The following is a 17648-nucleotide window of genomic DNA, read 5'->3' as shown; positions in this document are numbered from 1 at the left end:
GCCTAAGAATATTGGCCCATTGGCTCGGCCCGGCCCTAGCCCGTAATGGGTCGGGCACGGCCCGAGCACGACATATTGTGGGCCGGCCTGTTACAAACACAAAATTTCATTTTGTTTTTAAAAATATTAAAAAACTACAATGATAAGATTTGAATATGAGACATTTTTATTTAAAATCTCATGACAATTCCACCAATCTTTCTTTTATATTGTCAAAATAATGAAACAAAACATTATATCCTCGTTTTGATATAAGTATTTTTTCTAAATATTAAATATATGTTTATTAATAAAGACTAATCTCATAATAATACAACTATAGAATGAAGGAAAGAATAATATATACTAAATCTTCATTATATTAATAAAGATTAATCTCACAATAATATACTGAAAAAATATATTTTGAGTTTTTTTTTTCTTTCTTTCTTATAGTGGAATATAAAAAATTATTAGAAATCTAATCTTAAAAAGCTAAGATTAAGAAAAACGTTGTATAACTTAATTTATTTTAATTTTCTAAATAGTTAAATAAAATTAATTTTTATTTGTTCAAATTAAGATTTTAAAATCGTGCTTTATAATGGGTAGGCACGAGCACAGCCAGTTATTGATCCGGCACGAGCACGGCCAGGCACGATATGGGCTCGGGCCATGGGCCGGGCCGGGCTTAATGTTTAAGTAAATGGGTCGGCACGAGTCCGGCACGATAATAAATGGGCCGGCCCAAGCACGGCACGAAGCACGACTAGACCCGCTTAAAATGGGCCGGGCCGGCCCATTTGCCACCTCTACTCTAAAGTTAGAAGGTTGTGAATTTACATGAAGTTCATTAAATTTTGATGCTCTAAATTATCTAATGGTCTCAAAGTTTGCCACATCATTGTTAGCCAAATAGTCACCCTCAAATATAAGGGGTACAAGTAATAGTATAGGGATTTAAGAAAAGTTGTCGAACCCACGAGAATTAGATTCCTTTCACTAGCTAGGGAGTGAACTTAAGGAGAGCTAGAATATGCAAATGTACAATCACGAACTTAGAATCACAAGGAAATTTAGGCTCATGGTGAGTATGTGCAAGATGGAGTAGTGATTTGATTTTGGTTTTTGAATTGAAAATAACTAGATGCTCAAATGTAAACCAAATTACTCTAAACTAAACTAGTGATCAAATGAATGAAAGTTAGGATTTAGATTGTCTACCATTAACCTCCCATGCAAGTATTGATGCAATTCAATATGAATGATGCCAAATTAATTAACCAATTTCTCTTCTTGCATCCCTCTCGGGTATAACAAGGGACATGCTCATTTTATAATATCAAACAACCCCTCTCAGTTGTAGTACTTAACTACTTAAGTCATGCATTTTTCAATCCGGTTAGGTATCTCGTGCATTACCCTAAGTGCATAAAGTTTGGAGATGAAGAAATCATGCAAACCAACCAAGCTTATATCTAAGTGATTGTAATTTACAACCCCTACATGCACACTTACTGTGTTTTCATGCTTTAATATTCAAAAGTTACCAATCTCTAAACATTATATCATGACATAGCAGACACACATACTCAAAGTGGTAAAGTCTAAGCATATGCATTCAACTCTTGAACTAGCATGTAGGCATATTAAAGAAAATTGCATCACATCATATTATAACATCAATTCATACAAGATTGGCTAGGGCTGTCAACCCCAACCCCAACAAAATACTATTCACTCATAATTACATATACTAACTTCATAATCAAATTAGACACCAAAATATAATATAGAGTAAAAGGGATAGAGTTTGCTAGTGGTGTATCAAATGGTCCCCAAGCTCACGTCTTGGTGGTGATGGTGGTGGTGGTGATTCCCTCTCCTTCTTGCTCTTGAAGATTTGATGATAAAAAATAGTGAACCTTGTATTATGTATTGTGTGAATAGGTGGAGTAGATGGAGAAAATGATGATAGAAAAGAAGAGAGTGAAAAAATAATGTAGTAGTGGTGGTGTTAATAGAGGTAGAGGATAAGAAATGGTGGTAGTGATCGATGGAGGAGATAGAGTAATATGGATGGTATGAGTTTGGATTTTGGTAGGTGGAGATGGAGCTTTTGTGGTGAAGATAGAGAGAAAGAAGATGTAATGGGGTGGTATGGTTAAACTCTTTTTGAGAGTGAGAGTGTAATGAAGGGATTCTTATATAGGGAAGAGAGAGAGGTGTAAAATGATGAAGAAAGGCAAAAGGAGCAGCTAGCTTCATGAATGGAGCAAAAAGGAAGAGTGTTGGAATGGTAATAGATCCAAAAAAAAAAAAAAGGTATGGAAGAAATAGAGTAAAAAGAGAGAAGTAATAATGAGCTATGAGAGTGTAAAGTAAAAAATGATGACTTAGGAGAAGAGATGAGCAGTTAGCTATCTTTATTGTGCATGGAAAACATGAAAATGAAGAGTGTTGGGGTGGTTTTGGGTCACCAAAGTCAATGTGACAACCAAAGGAGAAAATGTGCATAGGGATGCTTATTATCTAAAAGATAATATGATGGATTAATCTTGTCATAATTTTGTAGGATTCTTCTAGGACTCTCCTTGATAATTGCAGCATCATAGACCTTCCAAAAATACACAAGAAATCCGCCCAAAGAAGGTTCTAGGGCAAACTGCCCTGTTTAGACTAGGATTCGTTTTCTTTCTCTGAAGCTTACTTCTTGGGCAAGGATTGACTTGATATTGCCGTGATTCTGGATGGTTCTTGACTTATACATGATATATGACATCATATCTTCAAGAATGATCCATAAAATTCTAGAAAAACCCCAAGTAAGTCCCCGGAAAAGATCTTCAAAAAAGTTTTGTGAAAAGCTGACAGTTTCTGCTTTATCACGAACCCTAATTTGCACTTGATTTCCTGCTGCCCCGTTGATGATTCTGACAAGGTTTTTAACTCATGTTGAAGTACAACATCATATATTTAAATAATCCTGACCCTTTCTGTCAAGGTGCAATTGGAAGTATGCAAGAAATTCTCTCCAAAACTGTTCCCGAAGAGCTGATTCTGAAACTGTGGTGTTCTGCTTTGCAGCAACTGTTTTGCATAACTATTTCCGTGGACTTCCCTTGTAATTTCCAGCCAAAGAGGTGATCAAACTTAGTCCTTTGCATTAGTACTTCATGGCCCATGGCTTCATTGCTCCATTTAAACTCCTATTTTTCTGGGATTGCTTCACGAATTACTTATGCCGCCAATAGTAGTGGTGCATGTAAAATTCGCCAGAATTTCACTTTTTCTTCTCTTGCCAAGATTTTCTACAAAACATGGAATTCAATTAGTCAATACTAAATTGGACTTTTAGAACAAGTAATTTTCATGTTTTATGCCCCATATATATATATGAATTATGATCCAACAATCATGTTCAACTAAATTTAAAGATTTTGTAGCTTAAAATGCCGTTACCTCAGTTAGGAAAAAAAAATATTAACAATTTTCTTATTCATGAACATGATCTGGGTTCTATGCCTTCTAAGCTTTGTAACTTTGTTCTCTTCTTTTCTTCCTCAATTTCTCTCATGAAATGACATTGACTTTCATACTTGAACAACCAAAGAAGTTTTGCTCTATATAACTATTAGCCTATTAGGTAAGTTCAATTTGATTTTCTCTTTGGATAAACTCAATTTGCTCTACATAAACAACGACATATGTTTTGTCAATTTTTCATCTTTGAATACAGGCCTAAGTACTGTAGAATAGGAATAATGTTTTTTTTTTCTTCTTTTTGAGAAACATATACCTTCATTAGTTATCCATGGCCAGAAGGCACGTACATCAAAAGTTGTCTCATACCAACAGTTCTAGATGGCACAAGCCGCCAAACAAATGACAGGTGACCCTCATTGTAAACAAATATGCACAATTATTTTAGTGCCTAGCCAAATGAACACAAATCCACACTATCTAAATCCTTGCTGGTGCAACTCTAATTGCCTAGAGACCTCAATTGGTATACAACTAGAGAAGTTAAACTTAAATAGCAAAAGACTAGAGTCCAAATGCTAGGTACCAAGCTGGCCCCACCAAGCACAACTAAAGGTCCAGCCCAAGCTGAAGAGAGGAGGGAAAAGTGGGCTGAAACACAAAGCCCAACCCACTGTCCCTTACCCTCGCCCTAACACCCAGACCAGCAAAAGCAGGAACCCTAGCGAGTTCGCCGGAGCCGCTGTCGCCGCCGCCATGTCAGTCCGATGGCCGCCCTACCCGAACATCCATGGCATCCATACCACTCACCAACGTGCTGGTATTCCACCACTACAAACATGACCTAGTCCGAGTCAAGAAAGATCCGCTCGCCTCCTCCGTAGCACTGCCGCCACAAGCCGATCAGACCTGCCTCTCCTCCGCAAGGTCTTTTGCGATTCCTCACCCACAAACCGATTGTGCGTAAAGCCCAAAACTGAGCTCGAGAACTACCGCCGCTGCTTTGCTCACTGACTCTGAATACTTGACGCCAAAGCATCCTTCTCACAACCGGAGGATCCTCGGAGCCACCGTCATGCTTCTGCACGAAACCTAGAGTTTTAGCATGGATGCTCCGAGAAAAAGGGAGCAGTTTAGGGAGAGCCTTAAGTCAAGTCAATACTTGGCCACATTTAATATTTTCTTTCTTCTTAATTAGGTGAAGCATGGTTTTATTCAATATGGTTAACCTTCTTTTCTATATTCGAATGAGTCCCTTTTGTTTCCTATTGAGTTTAAACTTTGAACTATATATAGAACAAAATGGATCCACAGAGAATGAAATTGGATCTTTGTATGATGGATTTTTAAAAAAATGAGGCATGCTCCACGTTGCGGCCAGAGCGGTTGCCTTACCCTATGGCCGGCCCTGAGCTTGAGTATACCATTCAAATTGTACATTTGATTTGATTCAAAGTGAGTAACAATATTCGAACTTCAAAGGGCAAGTTGGATGGACCAACTTGATTACCCAAGAGGGATAGATTTGATGAACCGGAGTTTATGGCCTGTACCGCATTAAGACAACCACTTTCCACAACAATGTTATCAACAGGCAAAGCGTGCAGCAGCTCTACTCCCTCCCTTAATTAGCTCCACTTGATTAGCTTATGTAGCAAATGGAATGCGTTTATCAAATCCAGCAACAAAACGACCGTCCTCATCTCGTAGTACTCCCCCCACTTTTCCAATATCCATGGAAGGTAGGACGGCCCCATCTGCGTTTAACTTCAATTGTTGTACTGCAGTTGGCAACCAAAACCTCTGAGTATGCTTGTTAACTCTACTTGTAAAAAGCATACTTTGGAGACTCGGAGGTATGAGTGAGATATCTTGTTAACTCTACTTGTAACAAGCATACTTGGAGACTCGGAGGTATGAGTGAGATATCTTGTTAACTCTACTTGTAACATAATATAGGTTTTGGCATGGTATAGATCATTGACCCATTTATCCATCATATTTGAGAACGATACAAACTTTTGTGTAATCATAGCCAAAAGGCCGAGAAAATGATTCAACAATGTTGCCATGCTTTACTATGAGTCCTACAAACCCATTTGACCCATTTTATATCAAAATTTCTTATAATAACACATGGTTTTAAGATTTTTCATGAAAAGTTTACTTCTAATATTTTGAGTTTGTTTGGTGGTGGTAAGTAACAGAGAAGACTTTATAAGGTGCGGTTGGCAACTTGGAATGTTTTCCAAATGTACGTCTTATGAGTCTTGGGTTTTGCCCAGGTTTGATATCATGTGAAAATGTCTTACTAATCTTAGAAACCTAAGTGGGAGCTGTCTTTGGATTGATAATATTCAGGCTAGCATTGATTTAAGAAAATCCTAGTATGCACATCCAAATGGAAAACTCAAGTCCTGATTACGAAAGCAGAGTCACCAAGCAGATTTTGGTGATTTTAAAGCCTTTATTTTGCAAGCAGCTAATGGAATGTCAGACTTCTTGGACAAGTTATCCCAAATTATAGTTATCCTTCTGAAGTTTTCTTCTGTATGTACTATGGAGAACAAATTCAAAGTGGAAACAAAGAAACTAGGAGCTATGACTGCATTGTAGCAATCTTTCCCTGATGTACCTTATCTGAAACTGCAAAATGCACAAAGATTTATATGATGGATCTTTGGTGCGATTTATCTGAACCTTACCAAATGTTTCAAAACCACACAATGTCATATCAATAAGAAAAACACAAGTGATTCCTTCTCATTAACGTCAGAGGAAGCCAAACAAATTAGAATTGACTATTGAGAGACATGCCAATTACACAAAAATTTGGCCCATCTGTTTCTTACCTATATGCTGTATCAAATTGTAAGCAAAAACTGAGAACACCAAATTATATTGCTCTTCAAAGATATCATGAGCAAAAACAATTGAGGAACGAGAATCTCCCCAAAATAAATAGGCCAGACCCTATTATCCAGAGAGTGGAAGAAACTTTGAAGAACTGGAAAATTTTAACTCTTAGATTGCTGACAAGCATGAGTAATTAATTCCTGTCAAGGGGAGGAAAAGTTAGAGCTCCTTTTTGTCACAAATGACTTCTAAGGTAGGCGAAATAAAGTGGCAAAGAAGGATGTTGAGGTTACCTCGGAATAGCGCACATGATCATGGTGCAAATTGGAAATCTTTACAATGGTTTCCCACTTGGTGCCAGTGGAAGAAGTCTTGGAATCAGACCTTTTACTATGCCTTTTGGTACCAGAGGAGACTGAATTCCGTGAAGGAATTGAAGAGAGGGTCGACGAGAGCCAAGACTGGGAAGGTGATTTTGGTAAAGGTGGGGGAAGAGAAGACTGTACCACGATGGTGTTGGCATTTCGTGGATCCTCTTTCATAATGTCATCACTTCTCATATCAAGTCCTGGCTGGGAGTCCTCCAGTGCAACTACTTGGCCTTTGATATGGGATATGTCGGAGAACGAAGATAAACTATCTTCAACAGACTCCAATGCTGCAGGTTCCGAGATGCCATTGCTCTCAAAATTAGTCAGGCATTTGATATCTTGAAACAAAGACTCTCCCGCAGACGTTTCTTCCATCCCACTTCTCTTTAATAGGGTCCTTAAGTCCTCAACAGCAGAGTCGACTCGTTCTTTGGTATACAAAGAGCTTGAATTTAGACACGATGTTCTGGTAGTATTTACAGTATCTACATATAGTGTCTTCTCAATCATAGGGATCACAGTATATGGCCCTTGTTTATTTCTATGATGGCTTAGTACCTCCTGAGACTTGTGACCAACTTTGTCGTTCATATTGAACTTACTACTATTGGCTTTGACATTTTCTTCTTTGGGAACGCCAAGAAACCCCGCACCAGTGAAGGGAGATTTAGGCCGTTCATTTCGATACGGGGATATGCAAGGACTTCTTGATTGCCTGAAGGGAGATGACCTGCCTTTTGGTTGCTCACCAGAGTGCCGAAACTGAATGGATTGAGCAGCCTGATTATTCATCAATCTCGGCAATTCACCTGAATAAAATCCACGTTCTGCTTTGAGATTATAAGCAGCACCCTGATCACGCTGATAAAAAAAAAATACTGTCAGCAATGAATTTGATTTCTTCTAGTCACAGAAAAGGAATAACATAAAACTGGAAAGGAAGTGTCTTAATAACCTTATTGAGTGGTTGGCAATGAGACTGACTATTAGCAGGCTTAATAACCTTGTTGAGTGGTTGGTTATGAGACTGGATCTTAGCAGGCTTAATAACCTCGTTGAGTGGTTGGCTATGTGACTGTCTATTGGTAGTCTTGATAACCTGCTTGAGTGGTTGACTGTGAGATTGACTACGAGTAGTTTTTCCTGGTATTGCAACACTAGAGGAGCAAGACATGAGAGCCCGGGCCCTAGCTTTCATTGCCGGAACAGGTAAAGGGCACAAAGAATTTCTTAAGCCTAACCGAGGAAACAACCCACAACCCTTTGGTGAAATATAACCAGGCTGATCATACTCATCATCTTCTCCTTCACTTTCTTCTTCCTCTTTGTACTGGCTATACAGCACTAGTTCCATGTGAGACCGTTGTTGATTAGGTAAGGGACTCGAATCCTGGCGAATTACCCTTGTGACTTGTCTTGGTTGTTCAAGTGGTGCTGAATATTGCTGCTTCTTTATAGCAACATGAGGCGTCTCCAAAGCCATTGCCTTGGCTGCAGGTAAGAATCGCTTCATCATGAAGTCTCGAGTTTGTGGATCAATAGATGGCTGCACATTTGCAGAATGAGATTGGTTTGTGCCAGTTGCACTACAGTTCATGGAGAAAGACTCTGTAGGCGGGGACAGTGTCTCTTGTGCATCAGAATAAACATCATCCTCATCCTCAAATTTTGAAGCTCTTCTCTCATTCACTCTCTCTTTTGAGCACTTGGCTTCCATGGCATTTTCATTCGATGAATATGATTTCAAGTAGGGTGTGATAGCCTTTTGATCAGCTCGCTCTTTTTCCAAAGGTTTCTTTTTACCATCTACAATCTTTCCAGGGGGAAGTCTTGGAGTAACAGAAGCCTCTTCTCGAGACTGAATCTTCAGTTCTTCACCTTCCTTAGATCTTCCTGGGATGTCCTCCCAATGAAACGGAACTGCAACTGGTTTTGTTACCTGCTCCAAAGAAAAATCTGATTTGGGAAGAGGAAGAGTATGTCTTCCATTAGCCAACCTAGGAGTTACCTTCCCAGTATCTGCATTCGTGGACACTGGAGTTGCAGAAATTCGTCTCACCGACAGAAGTGGTGCACTGAAATTCAGTTTCCTCCCCTCCATGTCCTAACTTGAATTCAAGCCAACTCTCCAGACCTCTCTATATGTATTCAAAGGTCGCCAATTGTGAGACAAAATGCAATATCTGACAACAGGGTAGGAACATCACAGTAAATACTAAATACCTTTACACCCAAGTTTAGAATGAATTCTGAAAGAGGAAAGGAATTCCATTAAGAAAATGGATTCTCTGCTTGGATTATGATGTGTTACAAATCCAAGTATAAAAGCTAATCGTAATTACTAATTACCATAGAATCTGCTTTTTATTGGTTTAGCTTATGCGTAATTAGCTTTGTAAACGTTACAAAACTTTATGGGAATTGGTACCAGAAAGGAAAACACATTAGTACCAGAAAGATCACCGAATTTCTTAAATAAGCATTTATTGTTCTTTGCTGCTGTATTGAGCAAGTACCCAGAAAGGAAAACACTTTCGAAAATTCCTTATTTAAGAGGCTACAAAAAAACCAAAATGAAATACAGAATTTTCATTTTCTTTCTTTTCTTCCATCTTCCTCCTTTAAACCAAGCAAGTACAGAGTGAATTTGCCTCTACCAAATAACTAGCAGAAAATCATTTACTGGGTTAGCTGACTTTTACCAACTCTTACAAATTGCCATAAACAAAGAATTACTAGTCCTGGTTAGAAAGATTGAAACTTTTCAACAATAAGCTGAAACTCTCATAAAAATCTCATCAATACAATCTTAACAAACTGTGAATCAAAATTGGTCTCACTCTCATCTCATCTACTAGGCTAGCTGAGTTTCACCAACTATGACAAATTGCCATAAACCAAAGAATTACTACTCCAGGTTAACAGAACATTAAAACATTTCAACAAAAGATGGAAACTTTTCACAACAAAATCCCACCATTACAATCTAACAAACTGAGGGATAAACAAGAAATCCAAATTGGTCTCACTATCATTTCAACCCCATCCCAATTCAGAACAAAGAACTAACACCAGAACGCAATTCCAGAAAAAAACAGAACCACCCACAAAGCAAAAAGTTTATGAAGCTCAGAATTCATGTACAATCAGCACCATCAATGAAATCAAAGGCTCACCGAGGAAGAGAAGAAGAATTTAAGAGGCATACCTCTCAAGCTATCACTGTATGAATGAGGGAGAGAGATGGGTGTTGCTGATGATACTTGGCTCCGAGAATTAAGCCGTGGAGTAAGGGAATGAGTGCAGACAAAGAAAAGCCAAGAGGGAAAGAGAGAAATGGAAGAAGCTCAGTGTATGCTTTTTAACTTTTTAGTCCACTACCAAAACCAAACACATGCAGAGTTGCAGAGGATTTTGTGCACTGCCTCCATCATTTTGCTTCCTAATTCTACCAAAGTGGTCCCATTTTCGAGCTCTCTTTCTTGCTATATATTATCTTCCTTTTGATTCTTGCTGGGTTATTTATGAAAGCCCTACATATTGACGGCATTGAGGTGCTGTCACGGACAATACAGTTGAGGGTACAGAGACGGTTGCTGATCCAAGGTCTTAACTATTGAAATCTGCCAAATTTTGTGGGGGACACTAGTCACTACTCGCTAGTGGACCAAAAAACCAATTTATTAAGTTTTTGAGACTGCAAAAGAAATATTGCGTCATCGAGTATCTATGATAATCTTTCGCATTGTTATTGTTAGAAAGTATTATTTGACTCAAACATTATCAGACGTTACATATAAATCATGCAATAATGAAAATATATCATTTCGAATTGAATACGTAGTGACATTTAAGTTGAATAATACAGTATTAGAAGAACGTGTCGGTTACACTGAATGATTTTCTCAAAGACTTTGAGTCCACGATTCCATTCCACGTACCACTTGTGAATCATTGTCAATCATTTTATGGTTAAGACAGGATTACTTTCTAACATGGTGGGCTTAAGAGTCTAAGCTAAGTAGTGAAAAAATGAAAGAAAAGCATGCATAGTCTCATGAAACTGATAGTGAAAGTGAAGCATTTTGGCCCCATTAGCATGTGATGATGATTTGACTCGCTCTCCCTTGATCCATTTCAATTATGAATGCTGGAATTATCAAAATAATATCTTCTTTCTGTGTTTCAAAACAGTTAAGTAAACAATCCTTAAAAAAAAAAAAAAACAGTTAAGTAAACAATAATGTCTTTCATCTTTGCAGATGGCAGCAGAATGTGAAACATTGAGTTTACCAGATAGTAAGTTTCATTGAAGGGAAAAAAATTTGTCAGACAAAACTAAAATAACACAAATGCTTTCCTATAAAGTGCCTCTAATTGCGGAGATCACCATATTTGAATCTTGACCCGATCCTAAAAGCCAGTCTTGATTGTTTTTGCTTTTGTGTGGAACAATTTAAAATGGTTTTCTTAGATATTGATTTTATTGTGATTACCTTGATTGACTGATTATGCTGAAATTCTGGCTTTTTGTTTCTCTAACACTAGATTATTGAAATGATTTCCGCATTTTGGACTATCTATGTTGTATAAATTCCCCCGAGACATGGAAGAATAATCAAGGGTCCAACAAATTTTAAACCTTCAGACCAGAGGATTCACGATGTTGAGCTTCCTGATTTATCAATGTCGGAGTTGGTTGTGCATGTTTCACATCACACAAATATAAATGGTTCATTTGTTGGGTTAATGTTCTTGTACATTAACCCAACAAATGAACCATTTGTTGGGTTAATGTAATTAATCAAATCCTACTTAATTAATTGTTTTTTTTTCTTCTGAAAAAAAATAAAATTCTGGGTCTATTGTTTCGTTGTTGTTCATCGATGGGATTCACTTGCCGGTCTGGGTTCCAAAGAACATAGAAGAATGGCAGGTCTCTCATTCTCTCTCTTTAACTCTATCCATCCGAATCCATTAAGGCTTCGACCTTTAAGGCTTTGACCCAACCACCACCAAATCCAAATCCAAATCCAACCCACTGGATTTGCAGGAGAAGAAACGAATTCAGAGAAGCAAAGCAATGGCATTATGGATGGAGAAAGGCGCTGAACCCCAAACCGAAAGCGAAAAAGCTGACCTTGATGCCATCGCCTCCCTCAAAGAATCTGCTGCTATTGAACTCAAGGTCCTCTCTTCCTCAACAATTAAAACAATTTTATGACTCTGGTCTTTTGTGTTTAAAATTTTACTGGGTTTGCAGGAGAAGGGCAACGAGTTTATGAAAAAGGGTAAGAAGCATTACTTGGATGCCATAGACTGCTAGACCAGGGCAATCAATAACCAAGCTTTGAGTGACCCAGAGACGTCTACTCTGTTTTCGAATAGAGCCCATGTCAATCTCTTGCTTGGTAATTGCAAGTATGATATCATGCTTCTTGATGATGGCTTCTTCTTTGAAAATTCCATCCAGAAAGAAATTGGGGGTAATTGCAAGAATTGGTTTAAGGTTAGGGTTTTCTAGCATGATTGGGGGTTTTGGATGTGATGGGTGGAATTGAGAAATTTTCGGGTTTGATGGGAAAAAAAACGATCTAGAGTTTCTGGGTTTCAGTATGAACAAGTGGGTTGAATGATGAGGAATGTCGCTATGACTTTAAAATCCCCAATTCATAAATCAAAGATTCCAACCCGAAATCCTCCAAACACTAATTCCAAAAATTTCAAGGAGAAAAGAAAGAGAGAAAGGCCTTTCAAAAAAAAAGAAAGAAAAAAAAAAAGAAAGAGAGAGGATGAGGACGGGAGAAGAAGAAAGTAGATCAGGCAGAAGAAGAAAGGAAAAAAATTAAAAAGAAAGATAAAATTATTTTAATTAGTTAGGAGGGAAAGACAATTTTGCCCTTAATAAAATGACACGTATCTTTCACGTCACTGTTCTAATATCTCCGTTAAGAAAATCTAACGGATATATCTCATCAATAGCAAAATAAGTGTTCAGGTATCACATTGATAGCATTGGCAGTGTGGGTATCAAATTGGCCGGTACACAAGAGTTGAGGGACTGTTGGTGCATTTTTCTCTTTTAAGACTCATATTTTATCTTGTTTCTTCTTCTTTCTTGGAATATACTTTTCTTGTGTTATCAAGGTTTGACAAAATAAAAAAACATATATATATATATATATATACACACACACGCGCGCTGATGTTCCCTTTGTCAGTAGCTGACCAGAGATTATTTGCTCAACTACCGTTTGATTAAAATCGGACGGTTGACAGACCTGTTGTTCCCCTGGTCTAGATATCTGTCAACCGTCCAATTTCAATCGGACAGTAGTTGAGCAAATAATCCATGGTCAGTAGCTGACCAGAGGATATATATATATATATATATATATATATATATATATATAATTAAGCCAATTCTTCATAGAATGGTTAAATTTTTGAACTACCATATATGCCCTCACATAATATTATAAATAAATTATTTCTATATGAGGATAACACTATATCATATTTGAAAAATTTGCAATACCTCTCATGAAAAAATGAGAAACTTCCCTAAAATTAGAAGACAAATTGCTGTAACTTTTTTAATTTAAGAAAATAAAATAAAAGCCAAATGTTAAGGGGCTGGTGTATGATAATTATAATTAAATCACTAATAATTTTCTCGCAAAAATATGTTGCGACGAGTCGGCGATGATCCATTTTTGATTTGAATATGAAACAATAACATGGGTTTAGGGCAGTTTATTAATCCGTGATTTAAACAATAATTCGCACGAACTCGCCCGTTTATTAATCCGTGCAGAAAAAAATCCGCACGCTAAAAAAACCTATAAATTAAAGGGTAGTGCGTGTTGAACCCGTTAACTCAAAAAAAAAAAAAAAAACCAAAACCCACAGCAGCCTCCGCCCTTTTCTTTTCCCTCACCCAAAACTCAATTCTCTCTCTCTCTCACTTCCTCTCTCCAAAGGTTTTCGCTTTCTCCCTCCATTTTTCTCCTTCTGGGTCTTAATCTCACAAATTCTCATGCTTTCTAGTTTCTATTAATCTCAATGTGGGTGTTCATCACAGTTTGATGTTTCCAATGTTTACTTTGTCTTTTTGGGTGTAGTGGAGTAAAGGCTGACACTTTAATGTGAATGAATTTATGTTCTGCATTTGATTTTCCTGCTTTTACTGTTAGGTTCAATTTAATAGTTGGTTCCAGATTTTTGAAAAGAAAAAAAAAATCTGTTCATGGGTCTTAACGAGTTCCAACGGGTAACCCCCGGGTTTAGCCCGTGAAACCCGTTAAGCTAACAGGTTCTTACCTTGTCGGCCCGTTAAGAACCCGGCATGTGCACGGTGTCCCCACTATACCCGCAAGTTGTCAGGCCTAGGTCCAACAAAGTTGTATCATCAAACGAGACGATTCATAGTGTTGAGTTTCCTCAATTCTCAATGTCGGAATTGGTCGTGCATGTGTCATGTCACACAAATATAAATGTTTTATTTGTTGGGTTAATGTTGTTGCAAACGATAGGGTGTGTTTGACAACATGTGTTTGGCATACATAGAAAAAGTCATAGGTTAATTTAGCGTTTATGCGAATAATAGAAGACATAACTTATTTGAAAAAATATAATAGAAGGTAATTTATTTATTTTTCAATAATAGAATACAAAATTGTACGTGCACCTAATGTATTAATGCTACCTGATACATGAAATTATCATTGGTATCATTTTAAGGCTCTAATTTTTTATCTTGTTCTTCTTTCTTGGAATAAATTTATCTCCTGTTCTCAAGGTTTGCTGAAAAAAAAAATAATAATAAACATACATGACAGATTACTAACGATTTTAAATTAATTGATTTCTTGACAATTATGTTGTGACGATGATTAGAAACTTTCAATAGTGAAACTATTATGTGGGTTTTAGGGTCGGACCTTAGCTATAGGCCTAGCGGGTCGTTGCCTCCACGCCCCTGATCAGCCCAAATTTTTTAGACTTCCCTCCGTGGGTTGGTCATGAAGAGTTGATTGGGCTTTGCCAGTCATGGATCTTCATCAATTGTTTTTTATTTTTATGGTCTGACGTCTTCATCTAATCACTTATGCGTAATACTCGCTTCTTGACCAAAAAAAAGAAGAAGCTCAAGTCTCTTTGGTCATCTTGTGAAGTTAAATATTGCTGGAAAGGAACACGCAAGACAAATGAAGATAATTTCCAAATCTCTTTTTCTTATATTAAATAGATTTTCTTCTTAATCACCCCTTAATCACGCACCCAACTTAACTCTTTATTAGTGATGCAGGAAATTAATGGAAGCAATCTTAATACTTACCGGCGGCGTCTCCTGTAACTCTTCGACCTCGACCTCTTCTTGGTTTTACTGTCTCAACGACTGCATATTCCACACATTTTGCACATCCAAATCATCTGCAAGACTGCAACCATATTCATCTATACAATGGAGACTGGAGAGCACTTGGTTCTTCCTTGTCTACTCTTGTTGTATGGCGGCTACCTGCTTAACTATGGCAGCACCACAGACCAATATCACCATATATCAATATGCTCTTCTTGCTCTCAAAGCCCGTATCACTAGTGATCCTCGTAACTTGATCTTCACCAATTGGTCAACCACCACTCCTATTTGCAATTGGGTTGGCGTTACTTGTGGTGCACGCCACCTTAGAGCCGCAACCTTGAACCTCTCATACTTTGGTCTCGCATGCACCATTCCTCCGAAGTTAGGCAACCTATCATTTCTTGTGGATCTGGACATCACAAATAACAACTTTCACCGTTTCTTACCCCAAGAATTGGCTTGCCTGCGCCGGTTGAAACTTATTAGCTTGGGATACAACAAGTTTACAGGAATGTTTCCAGCATGATTTGGGTCCTTATCCAAACTTCAAGAGTTGTATTTGTACGGTAATAAATTATAAGTTCCATACATGCAGCCATTTTCAACTTATCTGCACTGCGAATAATTGATTTCAGGCATAACCAACTATTAGGTACATACTACCTAATGACAAAGTTGTGTTAGCTCAGTGGTTAGAGCACCCACTACGTAATGACGAAGTCATGGGTTCGAGTCACTATGGGGGTGGGAGTGAAATCCTTTGATCATCTTTTAGTTAAAGAAGAAAAAAAAAAACTATTAGGTACATATTGGCTCTTATTTGGAATTCTAAACATGTTAATATCATTATGGCCATTACACTTTAACATTGATCTCATTTATTTCTTAATTTTTATGTGAACAGATAGTATATCGAGAGAAATTAGATATTTAACAGCGTTGAAGGAGATCTACCTTGGTTATAATGATTTCATAGGTAGGCACCCTAGATTATGTGTACAATTTTATTTTTCTTTCAATCAATTTCTCTCGTGAAGACGATGTTGGTGAAAAAACTAGCTAATCGTATGCACATATATGATGCAGTGTTATGATATTTACTTTCTTTCTTTCTTTCAGAAATTCCAAATGAGATTGGTGCTCTAGAGAAACTGGAGACATTGTATGTGCAAGAAAATGCCCTAGAAGGAAATGTTGTTCTCTTCAACATGTCTTCCTTAATTACTTTGACTCTACATGGAAACAACTTGAAGGGTAGACTTCCGGACATTTTGTGCCAAAATCTTTCTCATATTCAAGAGTTGTATTTCAGTCATAATTAACCAGCTTGAAGGTCTACTTCCATCCATATTTTGACAATACAAATACCTTGTTGATTTAGCGTTGTGGCGTAACAAATTTAGTGGAAGGATACCCAAAAATATTGGGAACGCAACCCAGTTAAAACAGGTGGATCTTAAAGAAAACAAATGGACAAGTACATGTACCCTTCATCACTATTTATTGAATTATTTCTTATGGACTAGTTAAGAAATATATATGGTACATTCCTATTTGTCTCAATTGCTTTAAATTTCAAAGAACACAGAAAAAAAAAATTCTCTTAATTTGTAGATATACGTGCATTGACCTATTGATCTCCAGCCATTCTCACACAAAAGAGAGATTTACTTCTTCCTTCTATATTGTTGCTTAACTATAGCAGCTGTACCAGCACAAAACTACAACTATTAGTGTATATAGCTGAGCACTAGAAACAGAGTATTGGAAACTTCAACAGAGTTGTTTGAGCCCAAAAGTAATTTTGGCAAGATCTTTTAGTGGATTTAGCACAGCGGGCCGACACCTGCGGCCCAAAAATAAGCCTGCTTGGGTTTGAGTTGCAGCTTCGCCCATTCCGTAATCCATAAGGAAAACGAAATCTTATTGGAGTCAAGTAGCAGAGATTGAATAGGAAACTTCAATCAATAATCCTTCTATAGCAAGGAACAGTCGAAACCCTAGTTATAAATACTAGGTTTCAAGGACGAAAGAAAGACCTCTCTCGAATCAATCAATCCCAGCGATTACAAAGCCTCCCCGGAGCAAACCTTCAACCTCCTTGAAACCCGGTGACCGCGCGTCAGTCCTAGTCTCTCCAAGAGCCGATTGTCAGCATCACCAGATCAACCCTGAGACCGTGCTTCCAATCCTAGTCTCTTCAAGAGCCAACTGTTAGTGCCACTGCCACCGATACCACCAGCAAAGCAAGGGTAACGCTCTCGCAACCCAGCGAAGCTAAGGTCACGCTTTAGCAAAACCCGTGCTTTCTCCAAAACTTCCCAGTGATTGCTCTGCTCAGCCTACCACATTGAGTATCGATTCGGTGACGAGAAGAGATCACATCCAAAGTCCTTATCCGTAAGGCAAGAAGTCTTTTCTCGGAAGGCTAGAGAAGAACTTTGTGGTGAGGTTGGTGCTCTCCTCGTCCACAGAGCTTGAAAAAGAAGTCAGGTCAAGGGAGTCCCCCGACGACTGCACCCCACGGTGCTGGCACGCCCGCACACATGCTCAAAAGAGACAGTTTGCAAGCCAACTGGTTTTGGAGCCAA

At 37.9% G+C, this 17648-nt stretch overlaps 1 protein-coding gene across 2 annotated transcripts; it reads right to left on the bottom strand.

The window, feature by feature from the left end:
* Window positions 1-6194: 6194 nt before the first annotated feature.
* LOC112165675 lies at window positions 6195-10272 on the bottom strand. 2 transcript variants are annotated; one of them, XM_024302276.2, is made up of 4 exons: window positions 9898-10272; window positions 7645-8827; window positions 6612-7550; window positions 6195-6518 (listed from the first exon to the last, which is right to left on the bottom strand). In XM_024302276.2, exons 2-4 carry the CDS (start codon window positions 8788-8790, stop codon window positions 6480-6482), a joined length of 2124 nt encoding a protein of 707 aa, XP_024158044.1. In that variant the 5' UTR covers window positions 8791-8827; window positions 9898-10272; the 3' UTR covers window positions 6195-6479. The 2 variants fall into 2 exon arrangements, with proteins under 2 accessions (XP_024158044.1, XP_024158043.1); XM_024302275.2 differs by having other exon boundaries at window positions 7645-8872; window positions 9898-10271.
* Window positions 10273-17648: the final 7376 nt, after the last annotated feature.

This window comes from Rosa chinensis, chromosome 5 (genome assembly GCF_002994745.2).
Source record: "Rosa chinensis cultivar Old Blush chromosome 5, RchiOBHm-V2, whole genome shotgun sequence".
Classification (NCBI taxonomy): Eukaryota; Viridiplantae; Streptophyta; class Magnoliopsida; order Rosales; family Rosaceae; genus Rosa; species Rosa chinensis.
Note: the sequence above shows the minus strand (reverse complement) of the source record. Positions and strands in the feature narration are given on the sequence as shown.